This window comes from Phymastichus coffea, unplaced genomic scaffold, assembly GCF_024137745.1.
Source record: "Phymastichus coffea isolate CEN01 unplaced genomic scaffold, Cenicafe_Pcof_1.1 PCOF00062, whole genome shotgun sequence".
NCBI lineage: Eukaryota > Metazoa > Arthropoda > Insecta > Hymenoptera > Eulophidae > Phymastichus > Phymastichus coffea.
This window is the reverse complement of record NW_026706873.1, coordinates 348,758-368,212: the sequence shown is the minus strand read 5'-3', so window position 1 is coordinate 368,212 and position 19,455 is coordinate 348,758. Positions and strand designations below refer to the sequence as shown.

Below are 19,455 nucleotides of genomic sequence, written 5' to 3'. Positions count from 1 at the left end.
GAATACCGATGAAGCCACTTCAATTATGTTAATTACCATAAGTCTTCTTTTATCATTAAAAATGCGCTAAATTGATGTAGTATATAATAATCGATAACGAGAAGTTTTTTGAAAGCGAAGATAGTCTCAATCCACTCTCGCCTCAAAACCGCGCAGCTGAAATAACCCTGAATCTACTACCAATGATTTCTCAAGTTTGACAAGTCGCAATCTGTAAAGCGTCGAAAGCTCCCGCGAGGATTATAGCGCAGACTGAGAAGTTCGATCCCGAGGGAGAACCGAGAAGAAAAATTTTTGGGGGATTCATAAATTCGCAAACGCGAGGGCATTCTGATGAAGCACCTTCGATTCAGAGTAACTTCTCCTTTCGCTTCGAGCGCAAGTCGACGACAAAAAAAACGAACCTCCATCGCGGCTCTACTCACAGATATTTCCGCGAAGCGCGTTTCGTTTTTCCAACTTTCGGGCCGCCTTTCGATCTGCCAAGTTTCACCGTAAAGCTTCTTTGCATTGGCCGCGGAACATTAAATTTGATTCGCGCGCGCGAGAAAAAAATCAAGCTCTGAATATCGAATTGAAATCGATGGAATGGAAATATAATCGATAGGATAAGACTTGACTTTGTTTGTAATGAAATTCCATTGTCACCGCTGGCATTTTCGCTGCGATGCGCGCGCTGTTATTTATACAGCGTCACGTGCGTGCCGCTGTCGTTATGTTTCGGCATCGATGAACCCCGAAATATGCCGAAATTCTAAAGATAATTATGAGTCTGCATCGTAATAACTCAATAATAAATTTATGAGCGTGCATCCGGGTTCCACTCAATAAATTAACGTTTTCTCGCTGCGTGAATTATGTTTTTACGTGACACTCGAAATGTCCGTGTTTCATATGCAATGGCTTGATTTAACGCAGTGACTTCATAATGCAGAGAGAGAGAGAGAGAAAGAATTGTTGTGCACTAATAGTAAATAGTAAATTTGATGCGAGTGAGTGAGCTTTTTCATAATTACGAAGTTGATGTTGACTCGTGAAAATAAAAGGATACGTACATCTTTCGCTCAAAATAACTTTGACAATTACGCATCCTAAAAAATATTTTCTTCTAATTTTTATTATATTGTAATCTGTTGAATTGTGCAAAATTGATGCAATAATTAAGGTTAAAATACTCAATAATGTAGCACCGCATGAACAGTATAACAAATTATACTGACGTCTTATGCATTCCACACTGAGCAAAGTTGTTTACCAACCATTACCTAAAAAAAAGCAGCATACCACAATTCTCTGGGCTATCTCACGCTTATACGTTTGATCTGACACGCGCAAGGTTGATGTTTACACTCACGGACGCTGTTGTGAACGACGAAAAAGCCAAAACAAAGCAGTGTGCCCGACTCATCGCCGCGAGCATGTGGTGCGCGAATAATCGCTCGTCAAGAGAGAAGTGTCATTAACCTGGTGCGTGTGTGATGGGCAAGTTCAGCTCCGGATGGCTCGGTGGCAAAGATGAAGATCCGGAGGAGATAAAAAGGAAGTTGAGGATCAAGGACCTCGATCAAATACGAAGAAATGCCCTTGGACGCAAGCGCGATTTGGTGAGCGAGTTTGATTGTACTGCGAGGCGATTACATCTGGTCGGCGGTGATTTTTCAGTGTCTCTTGTGACAAAGACGATCGTTAGTTCAAACCGCTGATGAAGTGTTAGGTTAACTACCAAATTCAAATGTCATCAACATTACTTGTCTCGATCGAAATTGTAGGCTATGAAATTGTGCAAAAAGCTTTCATTGTGCTTAAGTCCAGTTTTAGTCTGTTATCATTTGACTGTGATTATCATGGTGACATTTAATATTTTATTTTGCATTTTCTATTAACACAGCGATGCAAGGATTCTATCATTTGTAAACCAAAGTCAGGCTTCATTAAAACTCTGAATCAATTTGCTTCTCAGAGGAGAAAAATTGTAGGTCTTGTGATAAATTATCTTTCTTTCATTGAATTAATAACGTATTTATTCAAGTTATAAATTACAGGAAGAAGCCACACAAATTACTTCTAACTTAATAAGCAACAATAACAAACCTAGAATTATTAAACAGGAAGTAATTCAGCCAGTCTGTATTTTTTTAACTCAATTTTTCATAATTTGCATTTGATAATTAACGCAAATTTCAACAAGTAAAAATTAAATTATTTTACAGAAAGATATAAAAGGATTCTTCAGAGCAGGAGTTAAGGGAAGAGAAGTGCATCGTTGTGAGTTTTTTAAATTGTATACAGATTATTTGGTTGCACAATTGATCATTAATTTTTTAAAATAACAGTGTCAATGGTTATTTTGTAGCTGATCCAGAGTTTGAAAAATTCAGAAATGGAGTCTTACAGAGTGATGTTTTACAGATACTTCAAAGTGGTCATCCTTGCCACAGGTTTGCTCTGAGCACAATGTAGTATACTTGAAGAAATATAATTTACTTGTAGTTAAATTAATGATTTTTACTGTAGATCTGATGAGAAAAGACATCCAAATAAAAGTACAAAGAGTCCTATAGAAGATGATCATGCAGATTTGAAAATGGAAGTAGCAAAAATCTTGAATAATTTCAATTCTTCGGAGAGTAGCAGTTTTGATTTGGACAATCCTGGAGTAATTGAATTTCCATCTAGTCCTGTGATAGGAAGACGTAAAGGGTAAATATTGTTTTGAATTATAATCTTCAAAATATTGATTTGATATTTTAAAAATTATTTTCAATCATTTACAGTGCTAAAAAAAGAAATAATCAAGTAAAAGTATCTGTTAATGAGGTACATCAAAATGTGCATTCTCAAGAGAATGATATTTCGCTTGTAAATAATATTAACAAAGGAGAGAGATATAGGAGACGTTTATTCGATGAGACAGTAGCTGGTGTAAATAATAGATGTAAGGAAATCCCCAGTAGTGTGTTATGTAATAATGAATTATCCAGGTATGAGTCTTAAAAATTTTTATTATTATGATCCATAATTATCTGAATAATTAATTGGAAAATTTTATTTTTTAGAAATTCTACACCAGAAAATGTGATATTATATTCTAAAATGATATTAAAACAGCCTGTAAATAAGATTAAGAAACATCCAATAATAGATCCCTCAGATCCAAAAATAATCGAATCCTATGTACAGATTTGTAAATTTATAGGCACAAATGATCTTAAAAATATGTTTAGGAATGAGTACAAAGGTACATAAATTTTGACATTGAATTTTAGATATTATTTATTTTTTGAACTATTTTCATTTAATAATGTTATTTAGATCCAGAGGAAAGTGCAAGAGAAGCTCTAAAATTAACTTACAAAAGAGTGTTAAAGGATTATTTGCAACGTCAGTATTGCCAGCAATCAAAATCTGCCAATCAAAGTACTCCGTCTAGCAACTCCGAAATTTTGCTGGAACCAGATTCGGATATCGCGAGACGAGTGAAGAAAAACATTGCATTCCTAAAGCAAAAAGAATCAACGACGACTCCTACTAACTCCACAGATTCTACTAAGAATTTTGTAAATAAAGTTAACGCACGATCACTGGCAAATACCATTGAAAATAATGTCACAAAAAGGAAACATGCACCTTCATCCAAAGGTAGCGAACCAGATGTAGCTTCTTCAACGCAAGCTATTGTAGATCCAAAAAGCGTGAGGGCAGAATTAACTATGAATAACATTCACCCAGATCGTCAAGAGCTCGTCGCTCGTTTTCTCGGAGATCAAAAGAGTTTTACTTCTGAATATAGTGAGGAACATCAGGAACGCCTTGTGCGCAAGGAAAAATTATATATTGATAATAGCTCTAAAGGTGTCCACTATATACACAAAAGTACTAAATACATTCCTGCAATTTTAAGAAAAAATCGGTCCTTGGTAGACTGTATTGCAAAAGAGAAAGCCACCATATTAAGCATTGAAGAGCATCCAAGCCAGAGAAACAAGTCATCAATATTAGATTTGAACTTAGACAATATAGAAAGTGAACGTACACCAAACACAATAAACGAGTCAACATTGGAAGCACCAAAAAGTAAATACAGTCATATGAATGCAAAGTATAATCAACCTTCTAGAATAAATATTCCAATAGTACGAGATAATAGACATAATAGGAATTCAGTACCTGTAAGGTGTTCTCAAGGATTTGCATCTCCAAACAGTGTTCAGAAAAACTTTATCCTTTCGCAAACCTACAATCTATCTCCTATAAAGCAGCACCAAAGCTACTCTCAAAATGTCAGTCACGACTTCCGCTTCTGCCAGTTGTCTCAAGAAAGCAAAGCTTTAGAGAATGGAAATGGTATGACTCACATGGTTAGCTTCGGTGATATTCAAGACAGAACCAACCGTTTGACCATTTGTTCCCAAAATCAAACCTGCTCACAAGAGAACACGGAACATGCTTATGCCTCTCAACACTCTCATCCCAACTATCATTATCAGCCATGCGAGACAACAAACAATTGCAGTCTGTACCAGAACCAGCCCCATAAAGCTTTTATTGAACCTTCATATGACAGACCGATCTGTGATTGCTCGACTTCCTTATGCAGTATGCACCAGCCGGTTTACGTTCCACAAAACGAGTACCCAATAATACCTCACAGCGAGTACTCGTTCCAAGAGTCAAACACTTGCAGCTGTTGTCATCAGCAAAACTCCTTAGAGACGATGAAAAACTGCATGATACCAACACGTCAACCAATCAAGTATCATGCAGCTGAGGGCAACCGACGTCAACCGATTTACAATCCCAATGAATCCTGTTCATTTGTGCACAAACAGTCGTGTTACCCCACCTCTCGTGCAAACGAAAGCTCCGATTTCGAGTATCTAGATATGCTGAAGATGAACTACGGAGGTGGTGGCGATCGCCCGCAGAGCTTTGCTCCACTCAATGGCAACCAGAGATACATTGTTCAGAGGCAGATGCCACCGTCGCCACCGCCGCCTGTTTGCCAGCAGGTCGCCTACAGATACAAACATCCCAATGCTAATGAGGTAAGCATTAAGAAAGTTCACTGAGAATAGTATTTTAATTAGCTAATGCTGGCGCTCTCCTTTTTTCTCTTTTATTCTGACTATTTCAAGGACCACTGCGTTTAATCTGAAAGTCATTGAGTTCACTTTAAAATAAAGCAAGTCGTGATATTTCAAAACAAGCTGGCAATAAAATACATTATTTTTCGAATTTTCATCACTGAATGGGCACGTAACTCATGTACGAACAATGTTGCTTTTCAGGCTTGTAAAATGAGCGATGCATACTTGCATCAACTGAATCGACATATGCACTCCAAGAGGCAATGAAACGCAAGTGCGCACGCGTGTGTAGTTTATGAATTTCGCAATCATCGTGTATAATGCGTGAAAAATGAACTGATAAATATATATATATGTGTGTATATATATATATATATATATATATATGTGTGTGTGTTGTGTAGTTGAAGTAATGTTTGCAATATTATGCGAGGTATAAAAAGAAGTAGATGAATTATTTTCTGTTATAGACTCTGAGCACAGTTCGTATTATTTCGGATAAAGCTACCTATAAGTGTATCTCTATTGTAACAAGTAAGCCTGGTTACTATTTTTTTTGATAAAAGTTTATGCAGCATATAACCCACATACGTCTATTCATTTATCAATCGCACTCGTGTTCCCATTTTTCTTCCCGAGTCAAGCAATTTTATATTTCCTTGGCTGCAGTACGTGTAAGTGCGTGTGCACGTGTTTGCTTTGTTTATTTTTTTAAACTAGCGGAGCTTTATCTGAAGTTTCGAAGAGCCGTTAAGCGCGAGTTACCACTTGGCAATCGTCCGCGCGCGCACATACACATGGCTATAATTTCGAGAGGGATTCAGCTGCAATCCCAGCCACTTTTAAATCAGAGCATAGAGAAAACTAGCTCTCGCGCGCGTAAATAACGATGCAGAAAGAGAGAAAGGGAGCGCGCGAAAGGGGGGTGATGAGAAAACGAAAAGTTGCTCGCGCGAGCCCTGTTATAGAGCCAGCCTTGTAACATGTCGTGCGCGCGGTGTCGAACGTTTCTCGTGTATGTACGTACAGGAAACTGCGTGGGAGGTGGAGTTTCACTAATTGGTGATTACGGTTTGACAAAATAAAATTTTATTTTTGGGTATTTGCGTTGCGCAAAATCATTATAAATTTGTGACTGTCATGCTGCTGAACACTCATGTTTGTTCACTCGTTTATTAAAAGTATTTAACGCTACCCCGACTAATATTAGCGTATTTCATCATGTTAAAGTAAGTTATGAGACGTCCGTTCACTTATTAGACATTTTAATTCTCAAAGCTCATTTCCTCAATACGATGTGTCACGGAACCAGATCAGACAAGTATCTGTTTTTACAATGAAAGTTATAATTCACTTTGCATTGATCTGTACCTGTAAAACAAACGTTAGCAATGTCAGTTACAATTGAAACTGTGAAAAATAAGTCATGAATGAAAAAAATACGATTTATATACACAAGTATAAATGTGAAACGCAATGAATCATCCTAATGCTTGAGAAGTTGAAAGCCAAGTAGATGGAGATTCTTAAAGATGCCGATAAAAAGAAACTGATCAGGCTAATGTAAATGAAGTATTCGCTTGCAAAAGCACGCTGGCAGCTTATCATCATCGATAGAGTAGAAGGATAAGAGAAAATCTCAAAGGAGTCAGTCTCTCTTAGTCAGGAAAGCGAGAGAGAGAGAGAGATTTGAAAGCTGGAAACCCCTTTCAAGGCCTGTGACAGTAGCGCAACGTTGGCTCGTCGCTCGGTTGCTCGTCGGCGATAAGGAAAAACGGAAACGATAAGAGAAAATCGCTCTCGCAGGAAGTTGCGTCCCCGGGAGGAGCCTCGCACGCTCGCGACCGACAGTCCGTTCCTTATTCGCTCTTCACGTGTCGAACAGTAATGAGATCCAACGATGCGCCTCCAGTGATACCGACAAGATGAGAATCCTGCTGCTTACCTCGCTGCTCGTGTGCGTCGCCGGCACCTGCGCCAGGAGCACCCTTTGTGAGTCTCGCTGCTTATGCCGTTTGCACTCTCTCTCTCTCTCTCTTTCTCTCTCTTTTTTTCTTCCACCGCCTGCTCCTCGTGCGTTCCTTTAGGATATTGCTTTCAATTAACTACCGGTCCGAGCGCTAATGATTCCACTCGTCAACCTGACGGCATTGCCGTGTAATTTACAAAGAGCGTATTGTCGCGCGAACTTTGTTTTTGCCACGTTCCGCAGTTCATCGCGCCGTAAATGAGTTATACGCGTTGCGGCGTCGCTCTCTCCTGATTTTACAACACCTCCCCGCCGCGTTATGTTTTCTTGCTCTTGCTGGTTGTTTTTCGCGTACTCGACGCTCGCTTGCTCGCGATATTTTCCTTATGCTCGTTCCACGCGCAGGGAATTCGGCTCGGGGCGCAACTCGCTAATCGACGCGTGAATAACGGTTGTTTGAAAATTAATATAGGGTCGTCGAAAAAAAAAAAGAAGTTGCGTGGGTGGAGGGGGGAACGAATTTGTCGCCGTAGCGTCGTGCCAAATAATTCATCCCATGGCATATGCAACGCGATCGGTATTTCGAGGGCGAAGCGTATTACTCGTCAATCGAATAATACGTTAATTTTCGATAATCGATGAGCGTCAAAGTTCACCAGCCTGACTTTTCTAGCCGTTGCGCGTCAATCGAGCGCGTCGAAATTAGTTAGGAATTAGTTGAACGACGGAGGCTGGCCGTGCGCGCGGCCGCACGTAAGCCGCGTTTAGCGCTTCGCATTGTCGAGTCCGAGCTGAATGGCGTGGCCGAGGGAACGTCATTGTGATACAAATGCAAGCCCCCGGGGCGCACAATGCGGAGCGGCGCGCGCTCGCGCCCACGCGTACCATAACAATGTCGATGCCTGGGTTGCATGTGCGCTGGGGTGCAGCGGACCCGCAGTGCCCGACGCCACGACTGAAGAACGGCAGGATACGAGCCCGCGGCCGCGGTCGTATCATCAGGTACAGCTGTTACGCCGACTACGAGCTCGTCGGCAACAAGTATTCCACCTGCATCCGCGGCTCCTGGGACACTCCCACTCCCATCTGCGTCAGTAAGTAGCCAGCGGAGCCACGATTATCACTTTTTCCTCTCCGCTTTCCTTTTCTTTGTTTTTTTTTTCTCTCTTTTTTTTTTGCTCGCCCTGCGCCCTTAATCCGCGAACTGTTTTTCAGCAAAGGTGAAAAAAATTTCATAAGAAGATTACCCGAGGATTGTCTTTTTTAGCCCTCTCTTTTTCTCTCTCTCTCTCGCTCTGGCGTGGCTGGTTTTAATTTTAATGTTTACTTTAAATTCGATTAGCCGTTGTTTCGAATGCGACGTGCAGCGGAAAAAACTTAACGCGCGCGGCATTATTAGAAGTTTCGCCGAATTTCTCGCAGCATTAGCCATGCACTTATCGGCTGCGCCGTTAGCTACATGTGTGCACACACGTGGCGAGCATTGCTCATACGAGAGCAGGCTAATCTCGGTCAAGAATCTAGTTGGGCAGGATATAGATAATGTCTGTCACAAAATGCCATACGCCCAGCTTGCACGCCACGTATATTCTCGTCAAATTTTACTATTGAAATATCAGACAGTTAAGCTGCTAGTCGTCAAATATAGGTACGCGATTGATTATAGGGAAATCGAATTCTGTGTGTGCGCGTGCGTGCGTGATCATTGGAATTTTCGATTAGCAACATAAATTCATTGTAGCCGAATGATATAACGCAGCCGCTTCAGCTTCCGAATAATTCGTGGGCAAACGAAATTAGGAAAGGCTTTAACGAGGCTATTAAACGAGAGAGCGAGAGAGAGAGAGTGAGTGAGAGAAGGGGGGATGTCAGTTTAATAAAACGGCTGAAACAGCCGCTGTTGGTCGGCGGCCCGTGAAAATGGCATTTTAACAGCTGCCCCCGAAGGACACTTACCCGCGCGAACTCGACGCCTGTGGTTTCAGGCACGAGGTGCCCGACGATCCCGGCGCCTATGCACGCCGTGGTCGGCGAGAAGTATCGCGGCGCCATACTCATGTACTTCTGCGAGCCCGGCTACCAGCTCGTCGGCAACTCGGAAATTTACTGCGACGGACGCCAGTGGAACGGCACCACTCCCTACTGCCGCGGTCAGTATCATACGTCGCGTCTCCCTGCCGCGCCGTATCTTCTGACGCTGCCGTCGTCGTTCCAGATACCAACGCCGTCGCGCCGACGTCCTGCGACTTCGAGAAAGGATTGTGCTGGTGGGAGCAGGATCCCAAACACGACTTCGACTGGGTCAGGCATAAGTTCGACACGCCGAGCTCGCACATCGGCACTGGACCCACTCACGATCATACTCTTGGTGCTAATTATGATGGTACAACGCCAAATTGATGCATGCAAATTAGCTTCGTGCGTAACGATACTTCCAACACGTTTGGAATTTATTGATCGTGTTCTCGCGATGTAAGTGCAATCTCTCTCTCTCTCTCTCTCTCTCTTTTTATAAGTGGCTGAGTAAAAAAAATTTCGCAGCTGAATTGCTTGCGAACAAAAAGAGAATCAACGAAATCGATTTTCAATTCTTCAGTCCTCTTATATCCTTTTAAAATCAATATTTTGCATCGTTTATTCAAGCGCCTGCACGACTTCACCAGAATTATTCAGTTAGCGTGCATCGGCGGTTTCTTTTTTAATATTCCCTACAGAACTCATATTGCAATTCAGTTAAATTAAACGATAATTAAAATGCCGAGCATTCTGCGCCGATAAGTGAATGTAAGTCATTTAGCAATTATCTGCCGCGGAGAGAAAAAAAATCCGAAGCGAGAGTAGGAATGAAAAAAAAATAGGCGAGAAAATTGATAACTGGCAATGCCGTTGAAATAGCGATATGCTGGCGTATTCGTGGAGGCGCGGTACATAATAAAGAGAAACACGGTTTAGGGTATTACTTGTACATCGAGGCGTCCGGAAGATTAGTCAACGACGCGGCCAGGATAATATCTCCTCTGTACCCTAGCAATCTCACCGAATCCGGATGTTTTTCTTTCTGGTGAGTTATCTCCGCGCTACAACGTCGATAAAGCGACTTTTCGCGCTCGCGGGCACGGCGCTGAAGCTGAAATGGCATGTGTGCAAATTAGGTACCACATGTACGGCTCGACAATTGGCAGCCTGAACGTGTACTTCAAACTCGAGAACGAGCAGCCGCCCAAGCTCATGTGGACAAAACAGGGCAATCAGGGTAACCAGTGGTTACGTGGCTTATTCGCTTTGCCCGCTGTAAATACTAGTTTTCAGGTGCGCTTCAATTAATTGTCAACGGAGTCGGGACGGAGTGTATTCTAATTGGTGCGTCCGCTTCGCAGGTGATAATCGAGGGGGTCCGAGGCACAAGCTACGTAAGCGACATTGCGATCGACGATTTGGCGATTCTTCAGGGCGACGAGTGCATTTTGAAAGACGATACGACTCCCGCAGTTCCGGTGGCCGATGGTGGTGGGTAGACAAAGTTCTCCGCGCCTGTGCTTCCCTGGCTACCTCGTGTTTTTGTGTTTTTTAATTGGAAACTTTTTTCGTTCGCTGCTGCAGACGAGGTTGAAATTTTCAATGCGATTCAAAGTTGCAAGGGTCGCTGCAGCCTTATAGAAACTACTCCGAGCCCCGAGCTTTACTCCAATCCAGATGTCTGTCAGTGTACAATGGACTGCGCCGAAAGTTCCAGCTGTTGTCCAGATTACGCCGAGTACTGCGTATACGGTAAATCTCGTCTTGCCTAGCCAAATTGACGAATCACGAATCTTTGCTCCTCCAAGCGCAACTGTTCTCATTCGAATCCCGTATCTTTGACCATCGTTTCAGAGTTTACCGAAGCGATGGAAACGACAATGCCTTGGTCGCTGGGAACGTCATCGGCCACGGAATCAATAGCTCGACAAGCGTCAAATAGAACCGAGGAGGCAACGTCGGAGCAGCCCTCGTTGCCAACCTCGACACCGGCATTTCAACAAACGCCTGATAGGATAAGCCAAACAACAACAACTCCGAGTACTACGTCGACGGCGATTACCACTATCACCGCCGCCACCGCCACTCCACCGACGACGACGCCAACCGCCAAATTTACAATTCCTACGAGTAAGGCGCGAGTCACGAGCGTCGAAACTAAGCCAACTGCGCCGCCGTCGACTGCGAGCTCGAAGCGGACGACTTTCTTTAATCCCAGTGTTACTAGGAGGAAAGATTTGCCGAGCACTAGTACGGGTAAATACAAGCGTTTTCTTTCACTCGTTTCCAATTTTTCGAGCACACTTTCAAATCGATTTCTTTCATCGATGGTCAATTAATGATTCGGTATTCGGTGCATTTCTATTTCATTTTTGATCGAAGTAGGCCGTGAGGAGCATTAAAATGCCGTTTGTGCGAGATTGCCATAAATTTTTCGTTATTCATGAATTCGGAATCAAATGTAACGTTTGTATTGCATTGTTTGGTAGTACAGACAATGACGTTGAATAAATATTAAAAGCACTTGGGATGATAATTGCAAGGCGACTGCCGGCAGTTTGCGTGGCGATGAAGATCGAATTGGATAAATGTGCATAAAAGCGAATCGCTCGAAGGGCTAATTATCGGTCACGGAGCGTTCAATAAATAATGGAGAGGACGCGCTTGCCGTAGTTACAGGGCCGCACGCGATAATTCAGAACGCTCGACAATTGGAGCCCGAGTCGAGGTTCCGTCTGACAGGCATCGTAGGCGCAATGATCAGCGCACTAACGGCGGTCGCAGTGGCGGTCGCCTTGGCACTGCTCGTTCTACGGTTGCAGCGATACCGACGTCCATGCAGCAGTTCGGCCTTCGCCGAGGATAGCGACGTGCGCTATCTCACTTCGGACGAGCAGCTCGATTTTAATTTGGCGAGGCCAGCCGACGACTGATGACATCGAAAATGAAAACTGCGCGGAGATTGGTTATCAAATCAATGTGTAAACAGGTTTTGCGTGGTACATCTGTTGAGTATTAAACTTTATTCATACGCACACGTGTTGCCTATGATTCACTGACCGAAGCGTGTTTGCGTGTTATGATTAAATGCCGTCGCTACAAATGCAGCGACGCGTGACTCAATGTAAATAAGAGAGAAACGGCTGAGAGGGAGGGGAGGGGGAGATGTAATACTTGTTTGATTATCGCAATCTATGGACTCTTCAAGCCTATTTCGAGTGTAAAACGATAGTTACGACTAACATATAATTACGGTAGAATATCAAAAAGAAGGGAAGGTAATGCACTATCGACGAAGCACACCAGAGCGAGAGAGAGAGAGAGAGAGAGAGTGAAAGAGAAAAAAAATACAACATCACAACAAGTCGATAGCATTGCATCGCTGTACTATCACTACAGGCTGTTGTAATGGGGCGCGGGTCGATTGATCGTGCCCCAGAACCAGATAGACTTGGCGACGTCGTGCCTGATGAAGAACAAGAACGGCCTGTTGGCGATGAATCGTTGGTAGTCGCCGCTCCTGTCGAGCACCACCGAAGTCGCCGCGGCGGCTTCGGTGCCTTTCTCGTTCACCGTCATCTCGACTTTGTGGATGACATCGTCGGCGTAGAGTCCTGGATTGCTGATGCCGGCCGTGTTGCGCAGCTCGTCGACGCCGAAAGTCGGCAGATTCTGATGATCGAGAAAGTCGATGAATTGCCGATCGATCGGTCGCGTTTGTCGCTTGCCCCTGGACTTCTCGAAGCGATAGCCGTTGCTCCACTGCTCGACCTTGTAGCCACCGACTCGGTCCTCGTATCTGTACAAGTTCCTGGCGTCGATGCGCGACGGGAAGTAAAAGCTGTCCCCGTAAAGATTCTGCACGGGCTGCTTGAAGCCGCCCTGGAATCTGGATCTCGGCGAAGGATCGGCCGCGTTCGTCGGTGGCGTGGTGGTGAGTTTGCTTGGGGTGCTTTCGCCGCCGCGACCTGGCGAGAGCACGCTGAGATCGGCCGTTCGCGGGTCGAATAGCGACTTCAACCCCAATATCTCGAGCGCGCGCTGCAGCTTCAGGGTGCTCGACAGCTTCATTTTCGGATAGGTAACGATGCACGAGGTGTTCTTCATGTTACCAATGAGGTCCTGTATCGCCTCGGGACTGAGCTTGCTCTTCAGATTCTTGACCCCTTGCGTACCCTCCTCCGTCGGCAGCAAGGCATACATAGACACCTGCAACAACGTCATTCCAGCAATCATCCGAATAAGAGAAAAATAATCGTACGAATTCTTCTTACACCACGGCCCTTGTAAGGGAATGCAATGATCTTCGCGCCGAGTTTTTTGTCCTCGTAGAAGGGGAATTCGCCGCCGTTGACCATCATGTCAACGTAAATAGTCTCGTTTTTATTGACGATGAACGGCTTCTTCTTGGTGCCACCGTCAAAGAAATGCTGATCCCATTCGCCGTTAAAGTAAAGTGCCGAAGTGATGATCACATCGGTCGCTGGACTCGGTGTTTCTTGAAGCATATTCTCGATTTTACCCTCGGTGCGATTGCTCACCCAATCGTTGATGATCCTCTGCGCCTCGTCGCTGCGGTGAGAGAAGTCCACGCTGATCACTTCGCTGTTGTACACTTTCTCGCTCACGTCGCGGAATTCGTTGCGCACGGGGAACTGGTCCTAAAACGTTGCGCCGCGTGAGACGGCTCGGCTGATGATTTCCCGAAGCTAACATTGCCACCGTTCGCGTCGGCGAATAGCCTTCCATCGCTTCGTATTACCTCGACAAAGATACCAAAGGCGAATTTGGACTGCGGTAGCTCCGGATGAAGCCTGCTCATCTCGTTAGCTTGGTTCAGGAGTAAGCCAAAGATTCGGTGGACCACCTCGGAATGATGGGATACGTCGATTCCAGACTCGAGGCCGAGAATCCTGGCGACTTCCTCGAAAGTTTTGCCGCTCGAAGCAAGCATCACCATTGCAAGCGTCGTCGTCAAACTGACCGGTGAGAAAAGCGTCGAGTCTGGAATCGAGACTTGAGACTTTTCGATTGCACGATCCATATCCAGAGTAAACTTGGTCACGCCGGTGGATAGAATTTTGATCACCTACGAAAGAAATGTTTGTATTTCAATAAAAGAAAAAAGAAAACACGGAAATTAGGTATTTTGTGATATTTCACTTGGAGTGAGTTCGCAGAACCATCCTTTAATCTGGTGAAGGAAAAAGCAATTTTGCAACGCTAACAGAGTCATCGATCTTCGCTTTGGCTCCGATCGTTTTCTTGTCACGAGGAAACTTTGTTATCAGAGCGGAATTCTACGTAAACGAGGTGCGTTTGATCAATGCCACGGGACTTATTTTTCTTGCTCAAAATTATCCTTCGCGCGCGCTCGCGAGCAATTATTCCGCCAAGCGTATGGCTCAAGGTGCACTTTCGCGCAGTCATCTCGAGGTTTGCTCAGCGGAACGCGCAAAGTTCCGAATCGCGAATCGCCGACCCGCGCGCCGTTCCTAGCTGACGGCAGACGCGCGCTCTCGAGCGGAGCTCCGTGTAAATTAAGCTCCTTATTGTTCGTGGTGAGCGCCGCGTTTTCGCTCGATTTGCCGTCTGTGCGAGCTCGCAGAGCAGTCGACTGCGCTCGCATACGCGTCGAGCGCGCGGAGACTATTGAGACCCGAAGCCGCGTCGCTTTCAGCGAGCAATTAAAAAGTAGGCAGTCGATCGTGATGCAACGCTTGTCTTACGTAAAGCCCGATGATGAGCATACGTACGTGGTCGCGCCACCTCGGCGGCAAGAAAGTGTCGAAGGGATTGAGCGAGGGTGTCGTTGTGATCCTTTGGGTCGGGGCCTTGAGAGCAGCACTGGCCTCGGCTTGTCGCTGCTGACTGCCGAGATAATCTTGGCAGCCGTTGTCTATATCGTTGGAGCTCTGCGCCACCGGCTCGAACGTCGGGATGTGCAATTTCGAGGCAGCTTTCCGGCGATCCTCCGCTTGCTGTATCAAAAGATCGTACTGCTCGGGATCGATCCATTGACCGCGACACGTGCTACTCGCCACCGCGAGCAGTGTCAGCGACACGAGCAGTCTCATCCTTTCGGCGGGCGCTGTTTTTTTTTTTCACCTGCGGACAGCCAAACGCAATGCTCACGCCTCGTGACAGCTTGAGAGAGGGGGCGGGGGTAATAAAAGGAGAAAACGGATTGGCAGCGCAACCCGGAGCGAAGCTCGCTCGCCGAAACGGACAAAAAGGAACAAGATAGAAATTAGCCGCGAGTGAATCGAGCGAGCGAAGGATTTCTTTTTCTGCTTTGTGACTAAATAATCGTCCTCACGCCGCTGCGCGCGCTTCTGTGCGGGTATGCAGGCATTCGCTCGAGCGCCGCTACGGCCATTCTTTTTTCTTCTTTTTATTTATTTTATCTATTTTGTTTTGTTTTGTTTTCTTTCATTCGCGCTGGAACATTTGCTTTTAATTGACAACAATTGTCCGTCCGCGGGATCAGCGGAAAGCTTCTTGCGCGTTATTATCTCTCAGCGAGAATGAATGTTTTTGCCTTTTTAATGTTGGAAGTGAATTGATAAAGGTCAACGATAATAGGTGAATCAATGACGAAGCGGACTTTTCAATTGAAATTTCTACGCTGCTAAGCCAAAAGCGAGCAGTGTTTTTATTGTTCTCTCTTTGGCTTCTCCAACGCGATAAAAGCCGAAAGAACGTGAATAAGAGAGAGAGAGAGAGAGAGAGAGAGAGAGAGAGAGAGAGAGAGAGAGAGAGAGAGAGAGAGAGAGAGAATGGTGTTTCCTCTCGGAAAATCCAAAGTTCCGAGATGCCTGCAGTGCGGTCATTTCTCTCTCTCTCTCTCTCTCTCTCTCTTGCGACATACGTAGACACAATCGGTTCGTCGTTCAAGGTCACTGATTCAGCTCTCTGTTTATACTGTTGTCCGTACAAGGCATCGGCGACGGACAGTATAGCGCACTTTGCGAAATCGGCGATACTCACGCTCGACGGGACGAGACAACGAAAAATGTATATATATATATATATGCGTCTGCGGCGTGACACGTTCAGTCCTCGCTGATCTGCATGCTCGGCAGCGAATCCACGCAACTCGAGGAGAGACAAATGAAAAGAAGCGTCGAAGCGGCGCCGCGAGCGTGACTGGCTCGAGGCGAGCCGCTTGCACTCGTATTTACCGCGCGCCCCACCACCTTCGCGCGCGCGGGGCGTCCGACGTGCGCTCGCTGCGCTAAGCTCGCCCGCGGCCAAAGGCCGCGCTACCAAGTGCGCGCGCGTTCCGCGTCGTCCGGCCGGCTTTCCGCCTCCTCGCCCCCCCGTCTCCGCGATCGGCAAGCGCAAAGACTCGCCGCGGGCAAGCGCCGAAAAGCCCCTGACTGGAGCCGCGGTCTGCGCATCGAGAGACTCGCGCTTGTTAAAAGGCAAATAAACTTGGGCAATTCGCGCGTATCGGCCGGTCGATCTCATCCTCGTACACAGTTCCAAGAGGCTCGAGCCGCGTTCGGCCCAGTTTTCTTATCTTCGGGTCTGACACACGACAGCGCGCACTCGACGTTATTCCGCGAAGTTTCGTCGGCGAGTCCCGGCGTTTCGTAACGTTTTCTCGGAAGGACCGGCGTTCGGCCACCCGTACAAGCTCGCGGGGTTTCTCCCGAGATCGACTTCCGCGTCCCCTCTTTATTGTTTCATCGTTCGTTGAAACACAACAGGCACGGCTGTTCGTGAATTCCGCGTCGCGCGAGGCGGAACAGACGGATGGATTGTGCGCGTCCTCTAATTGCTTTCGCGTGTCCGTTCCGCGCGCGCGACGCTTATTCGGCGCGTGCTAATTGCCCCGGCAGAGCTTGGCGCCGACACGTCCCGTCTCGGACGCGAATCCCCAACGAAAGTCCTCGATCGCCTCGAGCAGTTTTTCCCGAGCGGCTCGCACGCTCGTCTCCGGAATTCCCCCGCTCCGATCGATTCGCCAATTACCAGAGTGCACGGCCGCCGGCCGTCGTGAGTAATCCGTTCGCACCTCTGCGCGCGCACGTGTGCATGAATCACGAGAGCTGTACACGCGTAGACACGCCACGACAGCGCCGGGGATATCCTTCGCGGCCGAGATCAAAGGACCGCGGCGGCTGGCGGCTCGGGAGCACGGGCGCGATCTTCGCCCCGGGAGAGGGATGGCGCGCACGGGCGAGCCTTTGAGCTTGCAATTCGGCAAGCGTCGGGCGCGCGTCTCTCTTTCTCGCGCGCGAGCGGCTAATTAATTTATACCGCGGAGAATCGGGTTTTCGGTGGCGGCGTCGACGCTGCGCGATGGCTTTGTATATCGGAATGATATCATTTGCATGACATTGCTGCTCGTCGCTCGACGCGCTAATTTACAAACTTGCCTAATTTGATGAGAGCGCGACGCGCGCACACACACACACAGACGCTTTGACGACACTGCGGCACCTGCGCCCGCGAGACAGAGAGCCAGGGGGGGTCGGCGGAGAAGGGCTTGTTTATTTAATACAGTCGACTCCACGCGTCTCTCGCCGGGTGCCGCTATTATTGGCCGTGCGCGCGTCGGACTTGGCAATCCGCGAGAGCGACAACGACCACCGCGATTTCCTCCTCGCTCTTTCCTCGTGGAGCGAGATGGTGATCCGTTCGATCAACGTCGACGCTCGAAAGCGACCTCGCGTAATTGTTCCAATTTCGTAAGCTTGGAACGGGAGGACCGACTATGTAACGGAATCAGAGTGAGATTCGCTCGTGATTTACTCGCGAAAATAAATCAAACTCCAATGAAGACGGGCTGCAAGTCGCACCGTTGTTCTGCCGCGAATCTGTGCCGCAGCAGCACCATTCGCGCTGCTCTCGAGCGGCGGCAGCTCTTACGTAAGCGTTCGTTACCATCGACAAAGCAGCATCGGATGACCATCGCTCTTTTTCTCTCTGCCTCTCTCTTCGTTACAACGAGCGTCGCTTCATAAATATTACACGCCGAAATATGCGGATCATCGTCTACGCGCGCGCGCGATCGGCGAAACGTCACGCAAATGACAGCACAGGAGAGAAATAGAATCCGTCCGGCGAGAGAAAGAAAGTGCACGCCGTCGTATAAATAAAATAGCGCCTCGGGCGGCACTACGTAATGCACAAAGTCTACGCCTTTTCGGTTGTGAATAAGGATACTGGCCAACTTTCCGATCAGCAGGATCGACGGCGGGCTAGCGCGCTTATTTGCAGAATGGTTTTACGGGCTGCGAGCGACGGTCCGAGTCCATCGTGTGAATCCACGCTCGCAGAGATAGGGCGTTGTCAACGCGCGCTCGAGGCCACGCGAGCGCTATCGAATCTCCCGTGTCCTCCGCGCCGACGATAAAAGCTGCGAATTATCGGCTCGGAGAGACTATCGAATATTACGCCCGAAAGAAAAAAAAGACGGAACAGACAAGCGGAGAGGAGGAGAAGAAAAAAGAAATTAGACTTTAAGATGAGAATACGAGAGACGATGGCTTCTCTCTCACCGCGTGCTACGCTGGGCGACGAGAAGCTCAATCGTCCCATCGCGCGCGGAAGCTCTCTCGCTCTCGGAAATACGCTCGCGCGCGCGGCCCAAAGGGGTCCTGGAGATCAATATTTGCTCGCGCTCTGGGATGAGAGGGATCGCTCTCTTCGTCCACACTCGACTGCGCTCTGCGCGCGAGAGAGAGAGAGAGAGCGCCCGCGGGGCTAAGTGTCCGCAGCTGGTTTTTCAGCGAGAGGAAGTGGACCCTCCACGGGGAAGCTGCCACGAAGAGAGCGAGAGAGTTTCGATTTGGTTAAGTCTCCCGCGCTCTCGTTAACTTGGAGCCGCGCGCGCGATATGCGAAAGTTGCTCTCGTCGCTGAGAAACGCGCAGGTCGGCTGATTTGTTTAGGCGAGTGCCGACACCGTCGCTGCTGGCGACCCTTGCGCTCGGCCACTCTCGGGCGTTTTAATGGCCGGTAAACGGCGACCGAAGCCAAACCTGCCGAGCGACGCCCGACTTTTCTCTCGCGGACGAGGGGGCTTTTGTGCGCGTACACCTCCGAAGCTCGTCCACGCGTTTCCGCGCTCGGGAAAGCTATGTGACTTCGCCCGGCCAAAGTAAAGGCAACTTTTCGAATTCGAGCAAGCACTGGTGGCGCAAAGACAAAGTGCTCCCTCGTTGTCGCCTCGGATTCATCGCGATGACCGACTAACAAGAGGAGACGAACGGACGCGCACGTCCAACAGTCATCGAGGCAGCGAAAGTAAATCTCGGAGAAGAAAAGGCGTCGATCGAGAAACAGGCCGAGGGAGATACGAACGATTCCCTCCGTGGGTTTTTGCCTCGGTCGCCTTCATCGTTCGACCTTCTCGTATGCGTATGTTCGC

General features: G+C 47.1%; 3 protein-coding genes across 4 annotated transcripts; 2 read left to right on the top strand and 1 right to left on the bottom strand.

Annotated features, from left to right (window-relative positions):
- Positions 1-1,406: 1,406 nt before the first annotated feature.
- On the top strand, positions 1,407-5,631 carry LOC131666929 (uncharacterized). The gene is made up of 10 exons (XM_058940029.1): positions 1,407-1,604; positions 1,889-1,972; positions 2,043-2,123; positions 2,211-2,265; positions 2,354-2,438; positions 2,515-2,700; positions 2,775-2,981; positions 3,057-3,238; positions 3,313-5,045; positions 5,289-5,631. The coding sequence occupies exons 1-10, from the start codon at positions 1,479-1,481 to the stop codon at positions 5,352-5,354; spliced, it is 2,805 nt and encodes a 934-aa protein (XP_058796012.1). The 5' UTR covers positions 1,407-1,478; the 3' UTR covers positions 5,355-5,631.
- A 1,238-nt stretch (positions 5,632-6,869) lies between these two features.
- On the top strand, positions 6,870-12,020 carry LOC131666916 (MAM and LDL-receptor class A domain-containing protein 2-like). 2 transcript variants are annotated; one of them, XM_058939996.1, is made up of 10 exons: positions 6,870-7,079; positions 7,986-8,150; positions 9,042-9,206; positions 9,272-9,439; positions 10,009-10,117; positions 10,209-10,365; positions 10,434-10,563; positions 10,657-10,824; positions 10,927-11,328; positions 11,752-12,020. In XM_058939996.1, the coding sequence occupies exons 1-10, from the start codon at positions 7,013-7,015 to the stop codon at positions 12,003-12,005; spliced, it is 1,785 nt and encodes a 594-aa protein (XP_058795979.1). In that variant the 5' UTR covers positions 6,870-7,012; the 3' UTR covers positions 12,006-12,020. The 2 variants fall into 2 exon arrangements, with proteins under 2 accessions (XP_058795979.1, XP_058795978.1); XM_058939995.1 differs by having other exon boundaries at positions 6,876-7,079; positions 11,746-12,020.
- A 58-nt stretch (positions 12,021-12,078) lies between these two features.
- On the bottom strand, positions 12,079-16,208 carry LOC131666915 (leukocyte elastase inhibitor). Its single transcript, XM_058939994.1, has 5 exons — positions 16,063-16,208; positions 14,829-15,180; positions 13,835-14,161; positions 13,347-13,733; positions 12,079-13,281 (listed from the first exon to the last, which is right to left on the bottom strand). Exons 2-5 carry the CDS (start codon positions 15,147-15,149, stop codon positions 12,466-12,468), a joined length of 1,851 nt encoding a protein of 616 aa, XP_058795977.1. The 5' UTR covers positions 15,150-15,180; positions 16,063-16,208; the 3' UTR covers positions 12,079-12,465.
- Between the last annotated feature and the right edge of the window lie 3,247 nt (positions 16,209-19,455).